The 21,159-nt window shown below is 40.8% G+C and overlaps 1 protein-coding gene across 10 annotated transcripts in view; it reads left to right on the top strand.

Annotated features, from left to right (window-relative positions):
- Positions 1–21,159, top strand: part of LOC105498239 (regulation of nuclear pre-mRNA domain containing 2) — a 120,340-nt gene that overhangs the window by 42,386 nt on the left and 56,795 nt on the right. For all 10 annotated transcript variants that reach the window (XM_071086164.1, XM_071086145.1, XM_071086163.1 and 7 more), the window contains exon 2: positions 17,844–17,973. In XM_071086164.1, the coding sequence (XP_070942265.1) occupies positions 17,844–17,973 (130 nt within the window). The remainder of the gene's footprint in view (positions 1–17,843; positions 17,974–21,159) is intronic.

Genomic DNA, 21,159 nt, shown 5'->3' with positions numbered 1-21,159 from the left:
CACCTTCTTTCTCTACGTACCCAGTTCCATTTTGAGTAATATCTTCTATATTCTTACAGCGTGATTTAATACTTGCATACATATATATTATCAGTTTTTTTTAAACTTTGGTAAAGTACACATAACATAAAATTGACCATTTTAACCAATTTTTAGTGTAGGTACAGTGGCATGAAGAACATTAACATTGTTATGCAGCCATCAGCACCGTCTCTCTTCAGAACTCCATCTCACTTTCCAGACTGAAAGCGTATACCCATTAAACAATAACTCTCCATTCCCTAGCCCCTAGCAACCACCATTCTAATTTTTTTCTCTGAATTTTACTACTCCTAGGTACGTCATGGTATTGGAATCATATAGTATCTGTTCATTTGTGACTGGGTTATTTCCATAACATAATGACTTTGCAAGGTTCATCCATATTATGGCATATGTCAGAATTTTCTCCTTCTTATGGGTAGATAATATTCCATTGTATATAACCACATTCTTTTACCATATATATATATATATATATATATTTTTTTTTTTTTTTTTTTTTTTTTTTTTGAGACAGAGTCTTGCTCTGGCCCAGGCTGCAGTGCAGTGTCATGATCCCATCTCACTGCAACCTCTGCCTCCCAGGTTCAAGCAATTCTCGTGCCTTAGCCTTCTGAGTAGCTGGCACCACTGGTGTGCTAATTTTTGTTTTTTTTTAGTAGAGATGGGATTTCACCCTGTTGCCCAAGCTGGCCTGAAACTCTTGAACTCAGGCATTCCACCCACCTCGGCCTCCCAAAGTGCTGGGATTACAGGCATGAGCCACTGCTGCACCTGGCCTCTTTTACCCAATGTTTTCTTAAAAGAAAGCTTCCTGTAGGTCTAGAGATTTTTAAAATTATAGACAAATAAATGTTCACTTTACACTAATAAATTGAAAGCCTGGAGGAAATGGAGAAAATGTCTATAAAAATACTAACCCTATTGACTCCAGAAGTAGAAAACCTGAAAAAAAACCTAAGACCCAGCTGATTTAGCAGCCACACTTGTGTGATTATGTGTTTGTGTTTGCTTTTATTAACGCATGTTTTGTGGTTAAATATTAGTTTGAAATAATTTTTTAGGTTCAAAATTTTGAACAAGGCTGTTTTGTTTTTGTTTTTGTTTTTTGAGATGGGGTCTCACTCTGTCATCCAAGTTGGAGTGCAGTGGTGCAGTCTTGGCTCACTGCAACCTCTGCCTCCTAGGCTCAAGTGATCCTCCCACCTCAGCCTCCCGAGTAGCTGGGACCACAGGTGCTTGCCACCACATCCAGCTGATTTTTTGTATTTTTGGTAGACAGGGTTTCACCATGTTGCCCAGGCTGGTCTCAAACTTCTGAGCTCAGGCATTCCTCCTGCCTTGGCTTCCCAAAGTGCTAGGATTACAGGTGTGAGCCACCACACCCGGCCTAAGGAGTCTGTTTCTTATAGCTAAAGTGGATGTCTTTGCTAGGCTGTATCAGATCTCATCCAAATAAAATAAAATTTTTTTGAAGTGGGATCTGCCTATGTTGCCCATGCTAGTCTCAAACTTCAAACTTTGAATTCTGAACTCCTAGGCTCAAGCAGTACTCTTTCCCCAGCCTCTTGAGTTGCTGAGATTACAGGTGTGTGCCACTGTGCCCAGCCTCATCACATATTTTTTAAAAATCTGTATAACTTACATTCAAGAGATCCTATCCAGAATTCAGTCTGGTTTTAGACCTCATTTTAATGTTTACTGCACCTTTAGTGCATGTCTCTCCATTATTACATATTGTCCTTTCAGTGCTTATTAGTCAGTCCCTTGAATTCAGACTACCATATCTTACCTATTCTTACCTATTATAGCATGTGCTTTGCATGAAGCGGGTAGTTTATGAAAATTTGTTGAATCTGTACCAACATTTCACGGACTTTGCCAAGTATTGCTGAGGTTGTCTGCAGGACAGAGAAAAGAAATTGATGCTTGGAGTTTTTCCTTTGGAGGATTTGGTATTGTTTGTTACAGATTGTTGTGATTCGCAGGTCCTGGGTGAAAATGAGAACAACTGACAAGGGAAGAATGTGGATTCTTGTAAAAAACAAAACCAATGCCTGGAACAAACGCGGAACTAATTATGATGAGAGACATCTGAAAGTAAAAGACCATCTGAAAACAGGGAAATAGTGATTATCTCCTAGCTTAGGTCTTTGGCCCTTAGTTCACAACTTAACATTAACATCGTCTTAGCCTCTTATTTGCTTATCGGCCTGCTTTCTTACCTGTGATTAGAAGGATTATGATTTATAGGCTGGGCATGGTGGCTCACCCCTGTAATCCCAGCATTTTGGGAGGCTGAGGCGGGCGGATCACCTGAGGTCAGAAGTTGAGACCAGCCTGGCCAACATAGTGAAACCCTGTCTCATTAAAAATACAAAAATTAGCTGAGTGTGTGGCAGGCACCTCTAATCCCAGCTACTCGGGAGGCTGAGATAGGAGAATCGCTTGAACCCAGGAGGCAGAGTTTGCAGTGAGCTGAGATCGTGCCACTGCATTCTAGCCTGGGCAACAGAGGGAGATGCCATCTCACAGAAAAATAAAGGATTACGATTTATACAGTCCAGTTCTATCTATATAACTACCATCCCCTACAGAGACAATGGGAAGCTTATTTACTATAAACTCCAGGACTGCATAAAATAACCACTAAAGTCCAAAGAACAAGTATAGCTTTTGGTAAAATGTGAAGGTTTTTTTTGTTGTTTTGGTTTTTTTTTGACACGGAGTCTCGCTCTGTCACTAGGCTGGAGTGCAGTGGTGCTATCTCTGCTCACTGCAACCTCCGCCTCCCTGGTTCAAGCGATTCTCCTGCCTCAGCCTCCCAAGTAGCTGGGACTAACAGGTGCGTGCCGCCACGCCCAGCTAATTTTTGTATTTTTAGTAGAGATGGAGTTTCACCATGTTGGCCAGGATGGTCTAAATCTCTTGACCTCGTGATCTGCCTGCCTTGGCCTCCCAAAGTGCTGGGATTATAGGCGTGACGTGAAATTTTAAGTGTCTTACTAAAATTACTATACTGCAAAATATTTTATCACATAAACTCTTTGCTGCGGTGTGCTATTTTTAGCTGCTTTTTGCATTTTTGTGATCTGGAGAGTATGGTCCATATAATCTCAAGAAAATATTCCCACAAAGTTAAAACACAAGGCTAATTATCAATTATAAAAAGCAGACTAAGTAAATGAAATATTTAAGCATGCATTAACTTTGGTAGCTCACAGTAAGAGGCAAAGAACCACCTCTGGATTAGGAGACATGAGCCAATCAATTTAAGAAAATGAAAACTATGGGTGCTGATATAGGATTGTTTATATTGCTAATTAAGGACATTAAAATTGCTAACATCATGTCAGAAAGACATTTTACTAGAAATATAAGAAGATAATAAGTAACAGTCTTTTAATTTGGATATATTTTGCTTTAGAATAAACAAACTATGTCCTCATTTTTCTAATTTGTCTGCAAACCAGTGGAAATCTCATCACAGTCTAAAGCTAGAATTTGGGAACTGTTATACCAGGCCATGCTGTTTCTTGGAAACTTTTCTTTGCATATTAGATAAATGGAGAAAAGAGTTAAGGCACAGTATCTGACTGAAAACTCATTAGCTGACATTGTATTATAAAGGTTTTATGGAAAAATCTCCCAAGTTTTTTTGGTTTTTGGTGTTTTCTTTTTTTGACAGGGTCTCTGTCATCCAGGGTGGAGTGCAGTGGTGTAATCATGGCTCACTGTAGCCTCAACCTCCTGGGCTCAAGTGATCCTCCCACCTCAGCCTCCTGAGTATCTGGGACTACAGGTGCATGCTAGTGGGCTCAGCTACAGTCTCCCTGTCGCCCAGGCTGGAGTGCAGTGTTGTGATCTCAGTTCGCTGCAACCTCCGCCTCCCAGGTTCAAGTGATTCTCCTGCCTCAGCCTCCCAAGTACTTGAGATTACAGGTGCCTGCCACCATGCCTGGCTAATTTTTTTTTTTTTTTTTTTGGTAATATTAGTAGAGGCAGGGTTTCACTGTGTTGGCCAGGCTGGTCTCGAACTCCTGACCTCATGATCTGCCCTCCTCAGCCTCCCTAAGTGCTGGGATTACAGGCGTGAGCCACTGCACCCAGCCTTTTTTTTTTTTTTTTTTAATTGAGATGGAGTCTCACTCTGTCACCCAGGCCGGAGTGCAGTAGCACCATCTTGGCTCACTGCAACCTCCACTGCCTGGATTCAAGAGATTCTTGTGCCTCAGCCTCCCAAGTAGTTGGGACTACAGGCGCGCACCCCCACGCCTGGCTAATTTTTTTGTATTTTTAGTAGAGACAGGGTTTCATCATGTTGGCCAGGCTAGTCTTGAATTCCTAATCTCAGGTGATATGCCTGCCTCGACCTCCCAAAGTTCAGGGATTACAGGCATGAGCCATCGCGCCCAGCCAGCTCAGCTACTTTTTAAATTTTTGTAGAGAAAGGGTCTCCTGTATTGCCTATCCTGGTCTGCAACTCTGCGGCTCAAGTGATCCTCTCACCTTAGGCTCCCAAAGTGCTGGGATTACAGGTGTGAGCCACTGCACCCAGCTTCTTCCAAGTTTTTTTGCAAATGTGTAATTTTACAACTCCTGGTCTCAGATATGCTCTGTTATTGGTGATGGTAATGTTGGCATTAAAATGTTAAACAATATCCTGGTTAATACATTGTTTTCTCAATATACTATTTGATTTAGTAGACTTCTAGATAATCGTCTATAACAATGTTTAACAAATATTCTGAATAGTAAATTAAGTAACTGGTGGATTGATACCTTATGAATGTTAACAGACTACTTTGAGATTTTTATTTTAGATACGGCTCTTTCAGTGTATATTGAAGTTATTTTACTCAGGACTTGGGTTCTAAAGTCAGTACATAAAATGAAATTAGGCTTGAAAGTACTGGAAATTTTTAGTAATGACAAAATTTTTGATTTTTTTTGTAAACAGCCTTGTACAGAAATATATATATGCATGATTTGTGCTATATTTGGTAGCATATAATTCCGTAGGGTGAATCATATTAAGAGATTGAATCAGCTGAATGTTTTGATGCTTGGAACATGAAGCGGATTTAGGGAGAGTCAAACTTCCTGGTTTTTCTCTCATCATCTTTATGAAGATAATATTTCTTCTGGTTCTTCATCAGTGAGTATTTCTCTGTGGCCTCAAATGTCTTTCTGACTCTTACAGTTTAACTTTCCTAGGTTAATCATGCCTAAAATATTAAGTGGAAAATTGCAGAAATAAACAGTTCATAAGTTTTAAATTGTGCACCATTCTGAGTAGTATAATGAAATCTCATGCCATCTTGCCCAGGACAGGAATCCTCTCTTTGTCCTTTGTATCCATGCTGTTGATGCTTCCCACCCATTAGTGCTCCTGTTACATTGACTGCCAAGGTATTGCAGTGTTTGTGTTCAAGTAACCCTTAGTTTACTTAATAATGGTCCCAAAGCACAAGAATAGTGATGCTTTTAATTTGGATGTGCCAAAGAAAAGCCATTAAGTGCTTCCTTTAAGTGAAAAAGGTTAAAATTCTTAATAAGAAAATAAATCATATGCTGAAGTTGCTAAGATCTGTGATAAGAATGAATCTCCTATCTGTGAAATGATGAAGAAGGAAAAAGAAATTTGTGCTAGTTTTGCTGTTGCACCTCATACTGCAAAAGTTATGGCCACAGTGCTTGATTAACTGCTTGGTTAAGATGAAAAGAGCATTAAGTTTTTGGTGGAACATATGAACAGAAATGTGTTTCAGTTGACAGCAGTCAGTTTCTGTACTGTCTGGTTTCAGGAATCCACTAGGGGTCTTAGAACATATGCCCCGAGGTTAAGGAGGGACTACTGTAATTGCCTTTACCCCTGAACATTTGTTGAAGGTTCTTGTTAATTGTTTTCTCTCTCACGCTCTGGCTTAGTACTTACATGTAAATTTTTTTTTTTTTTTTTTTTTTTTTTTTTTGAGACAGAGTCTCTCTCTGTTGCCCAGGCTGGAGTACAGTGGCACAATCTCAGCTCACTGCAACCTCTGCCTCCCAGGTTCAGGTGATTCTCCTGCCTCAGCCTCTCGAGTAGCTGAGATTACAGGCGATTGCCACCACACCTGGCTAATTTTTACTATAGATGGGGTTTCACCATGTTAGTCAGGCTTTTCTTGAACTCCTGACTTCAAATGATCCTCCCGCCTAGGCCTCCAAAAGTGCTAGGATTATAGGAATGTGCCACCATGCCTGGCCAAGTACTTACAAGTAAATTCTTTTTTTTTTTTTTTTTTTTTGAGACGGAGTTTCGTTTTTGTGTGCAATGGCGTGATCTTGGCTCGTTGCAACCTCCTGGGTTCAAGTGATTCTCCTGGCTCACCCCCTGAGTAGCTGGGATTACAAGCATGCGCCACCACGCCTGGCTAATTTTGTATTTTTAGTAAGAGACAGGGTTTCTCCATGTTGGTCAGGCTGGTCTCAAACTCCTGACCTCAGGTAATCCACCCACCTCAGCCTCCCAAAGTGTTGGGATTACAGGCATGAGCCACCATGCCCAGCCTGTAAATTCATGTAAGTGCGAATATGATATGACCTATAGTAATGTACATTTCTTATTAGCTCTGATTTCTGTATTAGTATATTCTTTGTACTTCATTCTGTAAAGCATATGGTATTCACATAATACTTTTGGTTATAGGGTATGGCACATACAGTGCTAGGGTTCTCATTGTTTCTCAGTCCCAACAAGAACATCTTATCAGAGGAGTTTAAGGTACATTTTAAGTTCATTCATTAATATCTCCCCAGATAAACTTAATTGTAAATCTGAACCCCCAAGCAAGAAATTAAGGTACTCCTTTAAAAAATATATTATTTAGTAAACATAGCATCTCTGACTTCTATACATATAGCACCATTTGTTCAGTATTTTCTTTTTTTGTTTGTTTTTTGTTTTTTGTTTTTTGTTTTTTGTTTTTTTTTTTTTGAGACGGAGTCTCGCTCTGTAGCCCAGGCTGGAGTGCAGTGGCCGGATCTCAGCTCACTGCAAGCTCCGCCTCCCGGGTTCACGCCATTCTCCGGCCTCAGCCTCCCGAGTAGCTGGGACTACAGGCGCCCGCCACCTCGCCCGGCTATTTTTTTGTATTTCTTTGTAGAGACGGGGTTTCACCGTATTAGCCAGGATGGTCTCGATCTCCTGACCTCGTGATCCGCCCATCTCGGCCTCCCAAAGTGCTGGGATTACAGGCTTGAGCCACCGCGCCCGGCCCAGTATTTTCAGTTCTTAAAAAAGAAATAAAATTATAACATTTAGATCCAAAAGGGGCCTTAGAAACTTTTTGAGTACATTCATTTTACATAGACTTAGGCTAGTTGCATCTTAGCTCAGCCTAACATATGTGAGCACCTGTCCTGATGTGATGCCCTTTCACTCTCAAAATGTAACAGTTTGAATGATAATGTGATCATCCTCACATAGTGGTGGAGGAGTATGGCACTCAGATTCTCTACATAGTTCAGTGTTCTTTCTGCTACCTTGATACTTTTACAGATAATTTTTTCTTGTTAACCCTCAACAAAGCAACTAAGTGATTTTAAGGAAGTTGGAGGATTTATCTTTTTAAAGAGAAGATGTAGATTATTTGAAAAAAGGTGTTGTTTTCTTCTATTTAAGTATTCAAGTGACACTGCCATTATTTGTACTGAGTGTCCTTACAGTTAAATATTTATTTAATCATAGGATATTGAAGCCAGAGGGTATGTTATGGATGATCTAATCTAAATTAGTTATTTTATATGGTTTGTGTGTGTGTGTGTGTGTGTGTGTGTGTGGAGACAAGGCCTTGCCCTGTCGTTCAGCCTGGAGTGTAGTGGCACAACTATGGCTCACTGCAGCCTTGACCCCCCTGGGCTCAACCCATCCTTACATCTTGTCCTCCCAAAGTGTTGGGATTATGGGAGTGAGCCACCACACCTGGCCTATGCTTTTATTTTTTATATAAAGGTATTATAATTGTAGCATAGAAAGTTTAGAAGATAACATTTATTTAAAAATATTCATATAATTTTTTTTTTCGGAGACAGTCTCACTCTTCGCCCAAGCTGGAGTGCAATGGCGCAATCTCAGTTCACTGCAACACCTGCCTCCCAGGTTCAAGCAATTATCCTGCCTCAGCCTCCCAAGTATCTGGGATTACAGGCACCCACCACCACGGCCAGCTAATTTTGGTATTTTTGTATTTTTAGTTTAACCATGTTGGTCATGCTGGGCTCAAACTTCTGGCCTCAGGTGATCTACCCACCTCGGCCTCCCAAAGTGCTGGGATTATAGGCAAGGGCCACTGTGCCCGGCCCACATATACATTTAGATAGTGTATTTACATAGTTTACATAATGGTATATGTACATTCTTCTTTCCTGTGTTTTTACTAAATCTCATGCAAGCATCTTCATGTTATTTACAGACATGTACTTATCCATATAATATGGATGTACTTTACATATACATTTGAATAGTGTATTACATAATTTACATAATGGTATATGTACATTTTTCTTTCCTGTGTTTTCACTCTCATGCAAGCATCTTCATGTTATTTATAGACATATACTTATTATCCACATAATATGGATGCACCTTTACTTAGCTATTCCCCTGTTACTATTCTTTAGGTTGCTTCTAGTTTTTTCTACAACTATAAATAACATTTTTTTCCATGTGGCTTTTTCTTCTTTTTGTTTTTCCTTTCTGCAGCCTGTTTTACAAATGAAGACAGACCTAAGCTAATGAAAATGAATGTTTTTCAAGGGTTACAACTCAGATCTGGACTCTCGTGCTGATGCCCTTTCCATTATACTATAATGGTGGTTTTCTATAATTGAAAGACTACATTGATTGAAAACACTATGTATCAGGTATCTTAGCCCATTGTTGGAACAAGGCAAGGTAGACATAAAATATAAATTCAAGTTAAAAATTATCTAACCCGTCTCCTACCAAGTTAACGGTTTTATTTTGTAGGTACTTAGACTCAAATCAGTAACCTTCCAGTTTCCTGTTGTTAATTCTTTTCCCCTTCTGCATAATAATTAAAAGAAGGCTGAATGCTTAGCTTGTAGATAGTTGAGGAATTGATGTTGTGAGAACACTGACTATATCTAGATTAACTTCTGCAACAGCCCCTAGAATACTTCATTGTACCTAGTCCCTACCTATGCTGTGCATTTACAGAGAAGCCTTATGGATTGTTAGCCAAACTGAATAGAGAACTACTCTTTTTTCCCCTTTTCTTTTTTTCCTTCTCTTTTTTTTTCTAATTTATTTATTCAAGAAATAGTTACTGAACACCGACTAAGTGTTAAGCACTATTCTAAGTGCTGAGAGTTCAGCAGTAAATAAAACTGACAAAAATCCTTGCTCTTATGAGGCTTATATTCTCGTGGAGGAGATAGGCAAAAAATAAATTGTATAGTATATTGGAAAATTATGTGTTATTTGGGAGAATAAAGCAAAGAAGGGTTGTAGGAGTGTTGTTGGCTTGATGTTGCTTTTTTTTTTTTTTTTTTTTTTTTTTTTTTGAGTCGGAGTCTTGCTCTTTCGCCCAGGCTGAAGTACAGTGGCACAGTCTTGGCTCACTGTAACCTCCGCCTCTGGGTTCAAGCAATTCTCCTGCCTCAGCCTTCTCAGTAGCTGGGATTACAGATGCATGCCACCACACCCGGCTAATTTTTGTATTTTTAATAGAGATGGGGTTTCACCATGTTGGTCAAGCTGGTCTTGAACTCCTGACCTCAGGTGATCCACCCATCTTGGCCCCCCAAAGTGCTGGGATTACAGGCGTGAGCTACCACACCTGGCCTGTTGTTGCAGTTTTAAGTAAAGTAGTCAGGAACATATTCACTGAAGGCTAAGCATTCAACCTTCTTTTAATTATTATGCAGAAGGAGAAAGGAACATTTGAGCAAGATTTAAAGGCAGTGGTTGAATGAGCCATGAGAAATACGGGGGAAGAAAGTTCCAGAACAGTGAGCTTAACAGACCGTGAGGCAAAGACTCAGCCAGGTGTGTTGGAGGCCTTGTAAAGACAGCAAGGTGGCCACTGTGGCTACAGTGGAATCAGTGGTGATGAAGAAATTAGGTCAGGAAGATAAGACAGTGCCAGATTGTTTAGGATTTATAGGCCATTGTAAGGACTTTGAACTTTACTCGTATTAAAGAGGGGACCATTATGGGAGTAATTTAAGAAATGGAATAATACAATCAGTTTATATTTTTAAAGGATCACTCTCTCTTCTGAGTTGAGATTAGACTGAAGCCAGGCAAAGGTAGAAGCAGGGAGACTAGGTAGGAGGCTACTGCAATAATTCAAGCAAAAGATGATAGTGACTTAGACCACAGGCAGTGGTGGAGGTACTAAGTAGTGGTTGGATTCTGTGTATTTTTTTTAAACTTGTTATTTTTGAATAATTTCAAATGTTAAAAAGTTACAAGAGTATTACAAAAACCTTCTGTGTACTTTTCACTCAGATTCCCCAGTTATTAACATTTTAACATATTTGCTTTATCTCACTTACTGCTTTCTCTACAGGCACTCACACTTTTTATTTCTGAACTGTTTGAGCATATGTTACAGACATGCTGCCCTATGTGGTACTTTGGTGTTCATTTCCTAAAAACAAAGATAGTCTCCTTATACAGTTGCATTAGTCAGCTTGGCTGCCATAACAAAATACCACAGACTGGGTGGCTTAAACAAAGAAATTGATTTTCTCACACTTCTAGAGGTTGCAGAGTTCAAGATCAAGGTCCAGTTTGGTCTCTGGTGAGGGCTCAGGGCTCCTTCCTGGCTTTGGTCTGTCACACAGACCAGAGTACAGTGGGGCGATTGTGGCTCACTGCACCCTCAGCCTCCCAGGCTCAAGTGATCCTCCCACCTCAGCCTCTGAGTAACCAGACTACAGTTGTGCAGTTATGCCTGGCTAACTTAAAAAGATTTTTTGGAGAGATAGCATCTTACTGTGTTGCCCAGGCTGGTACCAACCTCATAGAGTTGTGGTGAGGATGTAAGTTAATATCTGTATCCTCTTTAAAATAGTCCCTGGCATATATAAAGTATTAAATAAATTAAAAATTATAGGCTGGGTACGGTGGCTAACGCCTGTAATCCTGGCAGTTTGGGAGGCCCAAGGCAGGTGGATCACCTGAGGTCAGGAGTTGTAGACTAGCCTGACTAACATGATGAAACCCCATCTCTACTAAAAATACAAAAATTAGCCAGGTGTGGTGATGCGCACCTGTAATCCCAGCTACTCAGGAGGCTGAGGCAGGAGAATTGCTTGAACCTGGGAGGCGGAGGTTGCAGTGAGCCGAGATCGCGCCACTGTACTCCAGCCTGGGCGACTACCTCAACCACTTTTTTAAGACTCTGTCTTAAAAAAAAAAAAGGAAACCAAACAAAAGAAAAGGCAGTAGGCTGGGCATGGTGGCTCATGCCTGTAATCCTAGCACTTTGGGAGGCTAAGGTGGGTGGCTCACTTGAGGTTAGGAGTTCGAGACCAGCCTGGCCAACATGGTGAAACCCTGTCTACTAAAAATACAAAAATTAGCCAGGCGTGGTGGCCGGCACCTGTAATCCCAGCTACTTGGGAGGCTGAGGCACAAGAATCGCTTGAATCTGGGAGGCAGAGGTTGCAGTGAGCTGAAATTGTACCACCGTACTCTAGCCTGGGTGACAGAGTGAGACTCAGTCTCCAAAAAAAAGAATAAGGCAGTGAACAAGAGAAATTCAGTCTTCTGGGTGCTTATAATCCAGTGGGGATACAGACAAGTACACTACAGGGTGATAAATGCCATAGTAGGTAAAGTATAGGGTACTTAAAGACCACAGACTTTAAGCATCTTCCCAGACTACCTCAACCACTTTTTTTCATTCCTCCAGAATTTCCAAAGTACTCTGACTAGAGTGGAGAGTTTACATTGAGGAAAAGTAGTAATAAAATAGTTTGGGGTGGTTTGCAGGAAGAAGGAGAGATTTAACATGGGGGTGGTCAGAAACTGACATGAGTTAAATTTAAAATTTTGGACGTTTTCCTATGGATGAGTAGAAAACCACGGAAAACTGTTTAGGATGAGTTATAGAAAAGGAAAATTCTGACTAAAAAGAGAAAACACAAGGTAGCAGGGTTTTTGGCAATTGTGAGTAATTCATTAAAGATGGAACTTTGAATTTGAGGGGGAAGAAATGAGACTGGAAGAGAAGGCAGGATGCAGATCATAAAGGAAGCTGAAGTGTTTCCGCTTTTTCCATTGAGCAGTGTGAAATCACTGACAGATTTGATATGAGAAATAATTAGATAATTTTGCATATTTGAAAATGAATTTGACTCCCACTTCCCTACCTTGCTCCCCTGTTAAAATAGAAACGGGGATTAATTTATATCCTGCTCCTGAATGCATGTAAAATTTATACAAAAATATCTTCCATAAAAATGATTTGTAATTTGTAGACTTAATACCTGGAGATGTCTTGAGATATAAAATCGCATCCTTTGGGCTGTGGGTTTTTTGTTTTCTCCAAACAAATCTGATCTTTTCTAAAAAAAAAAAAAAAAAAAAGGAAGAGAAAAAAAAGAAAAGAAATAAATTTGGCAACAATATAGGGAGGAAATTTAAGGGGAGCAAGTCTAGGGGCAGATGCCTAGGAGGCTGTTGCAGGAGTGGCCAGGTCAACGGTAATGAAACCTGGAAAACAGCAATAGTAGGAAGGGAAAGACAAGAGAGGATAAAGTTGAGAAATATTATTGGAGACAAAATTGGCTAGAGTTTGGAGATTTATTAATGGGTGTAGGGGGGTAAGGAGGAGGAGGAGTCAGAAAGAATTGCTAAAATTCAGACTAAAGAGTAGTAACAGACAGAAAAAGAGGAAGGTGATTAATAGAATAATAAGGCCGGGTGCAGTGGCTCATGCCTGTAATCCCAACACTTTTGGAGGCTGAGGCAGGCGGATCACCCGAGGTCGCGAGTTCGAGACTAGGCTGGCCAACATGAAGAAACCCCGTCTCTACTAAAAATACAAAAAAAATTAGCTGGGTGTGACGGCGCATGTCTGTAATCCCAGCTACTCGGGAGGCTGGGGCAGGAGAATCGCCTGAACCTGGGAGGCAGAGGTTGTGGTGAGCCAAGATCGTGCCATTGCACTCTAGCCTAGGCAACAAGAGTGAAACTCCATCTCAATAAATAAATAAATTACAATAAAATAAAATATTAAAATCAGCCGGGTGCAGTGGCTCATGTTTGTAATCTCAGCACTTTGGGAGGCTGAGGCTGGTGGATTCCTTGAGGCCAGGAGTTCAAGACCAGCCTGGCCAACATGGAGAAACCCCGTCTCTACTAAAACTACAAAATTAGCCAGGTATGGTGGCGCATGCCTGTAATCCCAGCTACTTGGGAGGCTGAGGCAGGAGAATCGCTTGAACCCAGGAGGCAGAGGTTGCAGTGAGCCGAGATCGTGCCATTGCACTCCAGCCTGGTCAACAAGAGCGAAACTCCATCTCAAAAAGAAAAAAAAAAAAAAACATTAGCCAGACATGGTGGCATGTGCCTGTAGTCCCAGCTACTTGGGAGGCTGAGGTGGGAGGATCACTTGAACCCAGGAGGCAGAGGTTTCAGTGAGCCAAGATTGTGACTGCATTCCAGCCTGGGTGACAGAAAAAAAAAATTAAAATCAAGCTCAGGGTGCCTCGGAGACTTTGAAGTGGATGTGTACATTGACTGGTAAAGGGAAATCCAGGCTTGATATCTACAAACATGGGAGTCATTGATACATTGGTTGAAGTAGTTAAAGCAACTAGAAAGAGGTGATTATGCTGATAGCATTCCATTTGCTGTGCATTAAGCCCTATCTTAATTGTTTTACATATATTGTTTTATTTAGTTCTTCTAACAATCCTGTGAGGTTGTCATTTTACAAAGGAAAGCAACATAGAGAAGAGTTAAGTAATGTAAAAGACTCCAAAGCTAACAAGTGACAGAGTCAGAAATGGAAAAGATTGACTTAAAGCCTGAAATCTTAAAACACTATGCTATGAGTAGAGAAGAGTGCTCAGGAGAGAATCCTGGAGAACATCAACATTTAAATAAGGATGATCACAGCCAGACTGGCTACCTGTACATGATTCTAGAGGAGGACCCAGAGAGGTAGGATGAAAACCAGGAGAGTGGTTAAGACAGAAGCCAAAGGAGAAAGTACTGTGACAGATTATTCTGTGTGCCAAAGCTACAAAGAAATAACATTTAAAAAAAAAAAAAGGCCGGGCGCGGTGGCTCAAGCCTGTAATCCCAGCACTTTGGGAGGCCGAGACGGGCGGATCACGAGGTCAGGAGATCGAGACCATCCTGGCTAACATGGTGAAACCCCGTCTCTACTAAAAAATACAAAAAAAAAACTAGCCGGGCGAGGTGGCGGGCGCCTGTAGTCCCAGCTACTCGGGAGGCTGAGGCAGGAGAATAGCGTAAACCCGGGAGGCGGAGCTTGCAGTGAGCTGAGATCCGGCCACTGCACTCCAGCCTGGGAGACAGAGCGAAACTCCGCCTCAAAAAAAAAAAAAAAAAAACTCCATTGGGTTTAGTAAATTTAATTAGTAACCTTGAAAATTGGCGTTTGAGTGAACTATTGGCAACATAAATGAGATAACATAATTTATAAAAAGCTCTTAGCATGGTAGATTGCATATTTTTTAAGTGCAATAAAAGAGTGGCTCCTATAATTATGGAGTTAATGGGAGTTAAAAATGTAGACAGTGAGCATGCATACAAAACTCTTTCAGACTCTTCACACTAAAAGGTCTTTTTTTTTTTTTTTTTTGGGACGGAGTCTCGCTCTGTCGCCCAGGCTGGAGTGCAGTGGCCGGATCTCAGCTCACTGCAAGCTCCGCCTCCCGGGTTCACGCCATTCTCCTGCCTCAGCCTCCGGAGTAGCTGGGACTACAGGCGCCCGCCACCTCGCCCGGCTAGTTTTTTGTATTTTTAGTAGAGACGGGGTTTCACCATGTTAGCCAGGATGGTCTCGATCTGCTGACCTTGTGATCCGCCCGTCTCGGCCTCCCAAAGTGCTGGGATTACAGGCTTGAACCACCGAGCCCGGCCTAAAAGGTCTTAACTAACATTAGGCAAGGAAGGAAAGGCTAGGGGTAACCTAAGGTGGTCGCAAGAAAACTTTAAGATAGGAGAGACGTGTATATACCTATGTTGAGAGACAGCCTGAAGGAATACAATGTAAATATATAAATATAAATAAGAGGTCGGGTGCGGTGGCTCATGCCTGTAATTCCAGCACTTTGGGAGGCCAAGGTGGGTGGATTACTTGAGGTCAGGATTTCAAGACCAGCCTGCCAACATAGTGAAACTCCATCTCTACTAAAAATACAAAAAAATTAGCTGGGCATGGTGGCAGGCGCCTGTAATCCCACTTACTTCAGGAGGCTAAGGCAGGAGAATAGCTTGAACCCACGAGGTGGAGGTTGCAGTGAGCCAAGATTGTGCCATTGCACTCTAGCCTGGGCGACAAGAGTGAAACTCTGTCTCAAAAATAATAATAATAATAATTAATAAATATAAATAAGAATCAAACTAAAATACAAGAAGCAAGGATAAGCCAGGCGCAGTAGTTCATGCCTGTAATCCCAGCAATTTGGGAGGCTGAGGTGGGCAGATTGCTTGAGCTCAGGAGTACAGGACCGGCCTGGGCAACATGACAAACCCTTGTCTCTACTAAAAATACAAAAGAAATTAGCCAGGCATGGTGGCATGCCTTAAGTCCCAGCTTCTCGAGTGACTTGAGGTGGGAGAATCACCTGAGCCCGGGGAGGCTGCAGTGAACTGTGATCGCACCACTGCACCCCAGCCTAGGTGGCAGGAGTGAGACCCTGTCTCCAAATAAACAAAAAACACAAAAAAAGAAACAAGCATAGTTAATGTAGTATAATGTGCTCAAGGTGTGAATAGAGTCTAGGAAACAGTACGTAGTGGAAGGATTACTCTTTAATAGGAGTAATGCTTTTTACTAGGTAAATTGATCTAGGTAAGTTTAAATGTGGATACATTTTTTTTTGACAAGATAATTTCCATCTAATGACTTTTGCCTTCTCTGTGAAACACCATATAAGCTTATCTCCTGAGAGTGAGAAGTGATGTGGTAAAGATTCGGGCCTGACAAGTGGTTAAAATTCGAAATACTTCTTTGAGAGGGGATGCTGACTAAGCACATGTGGAGGGTACAGGTGAAGAAGGAGACTTTTAATTTGTATGATTTAAATTTTTTTTTGTTCGATTTTTCTTCAGCAGAATCCAGCAGCAGAAATAAAGGTGCAGTAAATGCAGTTAGATTGATCCAAATTTGGATTTGATTAAGTACATGAGATAGAAGGCTAAATTAGAGAGGAGAAGGACAAGAGTATGAGGGTTTTAATAAAATATTGGTTTAAATAATGGACAAAGACTCTGGAATTGGTGAAGAATTGAGTACTAAGAAGAGAATGTAGAATTAGAGAAAATAAAAAGCTGAGATCTTGATGAAATTAAAGAACAAGTATAATAGGAGTGGGAGATTGTGATCAGAGGAGGAGATTTTTAAATGTGCAAAGGAGTGGTTCTTGAAGGTCACTGAATATGAGGTCAAGGAACCGAGAGACAAGAAAACATGGTAGATCATCCATTTAGACATTGAAATTACCCAGCATAATAATGAAACTTAAGGTGACTTTGCTCAGGGTTCCAGATAGTACATTGATTGGGCCTTGTGAGCCGTTGACAAACTTAACCAACTGGGCGCGGTCGCTCACACCTGTAATCCCAGCACTTTGGGAAGGCCAAAGCGGGCAGATCACCTGAAGTCAGGAGTTTGAGATCAGCCTGGCCAACATGGTAAAACCCCATCTCTACTAAAAATACAAAAAAATTAGCTGGGCATGGTGGCACACACCTGTAGTCCTAGGCACTTGGGAGGATGAGACAGGAGAATTGCTTGAGCCCGGGAGGCAGAGGTTGCAGTGAGCTGAGATTGCACCACTTCACTCCAGCCTGGACGACAGAGTGAGACTCCATCTCGAAAAAAAGGAAAAGAAAAGCTTAACCTAGATGCGTACATAGGATCGTATTATTTTGCAGGACATTCGTCTAGTGATGAAGGCAGCAGCAGAGCCTCCCTCCAGTAGATGGGAAGACTAAGATGTATCTGAGTAGTATCTGGATTGGTTGATGGGGAGGAGGGTCTATCTATAATAAATGTTAAGCAATTTGCTTAAGGTCACAAGAATTTGATTACAAAGCCCATGCTCTTTCTACTAACCTTGGTATTTCCGCAACAAGTCGAGCATGTTCAGCTCATTTTTTTTTTTTTTGTCTTCCCAGATGTTTGAGACTATAATTTTGTTTTATTTTAGCTTCTCCAGAGTTACTGGGTCTTTTTTTTAGTGCCAAACATCTACAAAGTGAGGGAGAAATCTCCTTGAGGAGTACCTTGAACAGAATCTTAACCTGAAGTAGTCAGGGTTTTTAGTATGTTTGGTAAACTGATCCCTTAGTTCGTTTGCTAGTTTATCCATCCATCCTTCCTCCCTTCCATCCATTAGTTCATTTGTCAGTTTATCCATCCATCCTTCCTCCCTTCCATCCATGCAATTACATTCATCTTTTTATATCCATGTAAGAAAAAAAATACCAGTTATAGTTTGAGAACACTGTATTTGGAATAAGTTGAAATAACTGTAAATTGACTCATTTGGTTTTATTTATTGTCTTTTGTCATCTCTAGCTGCATATCCCCACCGTTTGAATCTCTTTTACCTTGCCAATGATGTCATACAGAACTGTAAAAGGAAAAATGCAATCATATTCCGTGAATCATTTGCTGATGTACTTCCTGAAGCAGCTGCTCTAGTGAAGTAAGTAAATCTTTGTTGCTCTATGGGATCTAAACTTAGACAATTTAGAATTTTAGTTTCTTTACCCATTAAGAACTGTAATAGTTGAACATGCTTGAAGATTGAAGGATAATTTGCCTAAATGGTTGATTATTACTTTTTTGTTAACACACGTCTTTCTTTCTCTTTCTCTTTCTTTCTCTTTCTTTCTCTTTCTTTCTCTTTCTCTCTCCTCTCCTCTCCTCTTTTTCTCTTTTCTCTTTTCTCTTTTGTTTTTGAAACAGTCTCGCTCTGTCACCCAGGCTGGAATGCAGTGGCACGATCTTGGCTCACTGCAGCCTCCGCCTCCTGGGTTCAAGCAATTCTCCTGCCTCAGCCTCCCAAGTAGCTGGGACTACAGGTGCGTGCTACCATGCCCAGCTAATTTTTTGTATTTTTAGTAGAGATGGGGTTTCACCATGTTAGCCAGGATGGTCTTAATCTCCTGACCTCGTGATCCACCCGCTTCGGCCTCCCAAAGTGCTGGGATTACAGGCATGAGCCACCGCGCCCAGCCATATTTTTCTTTTAAAAACTCTTTCTTCTGTTTTCAAAAGCTGGTCTCCTGTTTATCCTTACTTGACCATGTATGTCTCCTGGTGATAATCTGTGAATGTGCTTCCTTCTAACTACTGTGTCTGTTTTGTTTAACACATTTCATGTCTTCTGAGTCTTACTGAAATTTTTTTCCCTCCATGAAATCTGTAAAGAGAAATGGAAATTATTTCCCAACGTCATACTCACAACCCAATATTGATTTAACTTCATTTTTAGCGGTAGTTGGATCCAGCACTTCCCACAGTGTATTCCTATGAAATGATCAGAGGAAGAAGGGTTCTGTGCTCAAATAAGTTTAGAAAATGATCCATACTACTTTTCCTTTCCTGAAGATTCAAAGTTCACATTACCATATCAATAATTTGATTTCTTTTTGGGGCTTTACAATGCTAATTTCAAAACAGCATTTCCTGGCTGAGCACGGTGGCTCACGCCTGTAATCCCAGCACTTTGGGAGGCCAAGATGGGCAGATCACAAGGTCAGAAGATCAAGACCATCCTGGCTAACACGGTGAAACCCCGTCTCTACTAAAAAATACAAAAAAATTAGCCGGGCATGGTGGTGGGCACCTGTAGTCCCAGCTACTTGGGAGACTGAGGCAGGAGAATGGCATGAACCTGAGAGGCAGAGCTTGCAGTGAGCCCAGATTGTGCCACTGCACTCCAGCCTGGGCGACAGAGTGAGACTCCATCTCAAAAACAAAACAAAACAAAAACACAGCATTTCCTAAACTCTGACCATGGGCCCTTCTTTTTGAATGCCTATTGAACATCCCCACATTCGGGGAGAATTCTGGTGTGTATACAGTACAAGCTTATATCTCATCTTATTTTTGCCCTGTATTAATAGTGTGTTCTTTGTGTTGCATCTGTATTTGTAAATTGTTTTCTACAAGAGACACACATAGTTACAGGATAAACAATATATGTAACAATATATAAACAATTATATGGAACAACCATAATAGCTAAATGCTTCCTCAGATTATGTATTTATTATCATTGACCCATTTGTTAGTATTAATCCAGTCAGAACTGAGTGATCTTGTGAAACTATGGAATATATTGAAAATAAGAAATAAAACAAAAGAACTGACTGATCCCTCTTCTTTCCTTAGGATTGTTAACTTGAAATGTCTACCTTGCTGTTAGAAAAGATTAAAATATGGTACTACTTGAATGTACTAAGTAAACAAGTACATAAAATAATAACACCTACCATTTGTTGGATATTTATAATTGACTAAATATTATACAGAGTGCTTTATCATTTAATTTTGAGAACAACTATACCGTGGGCACTATTGTTACACTAATTTTTTCTTTTTTTGAGATGGAGTTTCCCTCTTGTTGTCCAGGCTGGAATGCTATGGCACAATCTCGGCTTACTGCAACCTCCGCCTCCTAGGTTCAAGCAGTTAGGCAATTCTCCTGCCTCAGCCTCCCGAGTAGCTGGGATTACAGGCATGCGCCACCATGCCCAACTAATTTTGTATTTTTAGTAGAGATGGGGTTTCTCCATGTTGCTCAGACTGGTCTCGAACTCCTGACCTCAGATGATTTGCCTGCCTCAGCCTTCCAAAGTGCTGGGATTACAGGAGTAAGCCACCGCGTCTGGTCTTGTTACTCTAATTTTAAAGAAGAAGAAACTGTGACTTTGAGAGGTTAGGTAAATTGCCTAATCTCTAAGAGCTACCTGGAGGCAGAGAGCCAGATTCCCACTTCAGGCTATCTAAATCCAAAGCCCATGTTCTTTGCCACTTAACCACTAATCCATGCTGCCTCTTTATATATAAAACCCAGTATAATTGTGAATAAGAACAACAATACACTAGAGTTTCTGCTATAAATATCACTGTAATATCTGTAACTTAGCCTAGTGTTTCCTAGACTTGAATTTCATAACCTATTTCATGGATTAATATATAGTCGTCAACCTTTTTTTTTTTTTTTTTTACCATGTAAAGATATGTTTAAAAACAACTACATTGTGTGTTACTACCATTATTTCATGGAAAAAAGTGAGAAGGACATAATCTCAGAATAAAGTACGGTTCTTAAATTAAAACCTTAAGCCCCCAAGAATGTTTTAACTCAATGAAACATGTCTTCAGAAACCTGTAGTAAACATCATATGTAATGATGAAACAAAGCATTCCAAGACAGAAGTCCTCCATTATCATTACTGTTGATCATTATGCTGGAGGTTCCATTTATTTAGAAATGAGTAAATGAATAAATAGGTCAAGTGCAGTGACTCATGCCTATAACCCCAGCACTTTGGGAGGTCGAGGCAGGCAGATCACTTGAGGTCAGGAGTTCAAGACCAGCCTGGCTAACACAGTGAAACCCCATCTGTAGTAAAAGTACAAAAAGTAGCTGGGTGTGGTGGTGCATACCTGTAATCCTAGCTACTCGGGAGGCTGAGGCACAAGAATTGCTTGAACCTGGGAGGCGGAGGTTGCAGTGAGTTGAGATCGTGCCTCTGCCCTCTAGCTTGGGCGACAGAGTAAGACCCCATCTCAAGAAAAAGAGAAAAGGAGTGAATGAATAAACAAAATGCTTTTAGAAGAGACAGAATTGTCATTACTTGCAGGTAATATAATTATC

This window comes from Macaca nemestrina, chromosome 1 (assembly GCF_043159975.1).
Source record: "Macaca nemestrina isolate mMacNem1 chromosome 1, mMacNem.hap1, whole genome shotgun sequence".
Taxonomy (NCBI): domain Eukaryota; kingdom Metazoa; phylum Chordata; class Mammalia; order Primates; family Cercopithecidae; genus Macaca; species Macaca nemestrina.
The sequence above is the reverse complement of the archived record's forward strand: the minus strand, read 5'-3'. Positions and strand labels throughout refer to the sequence as shown.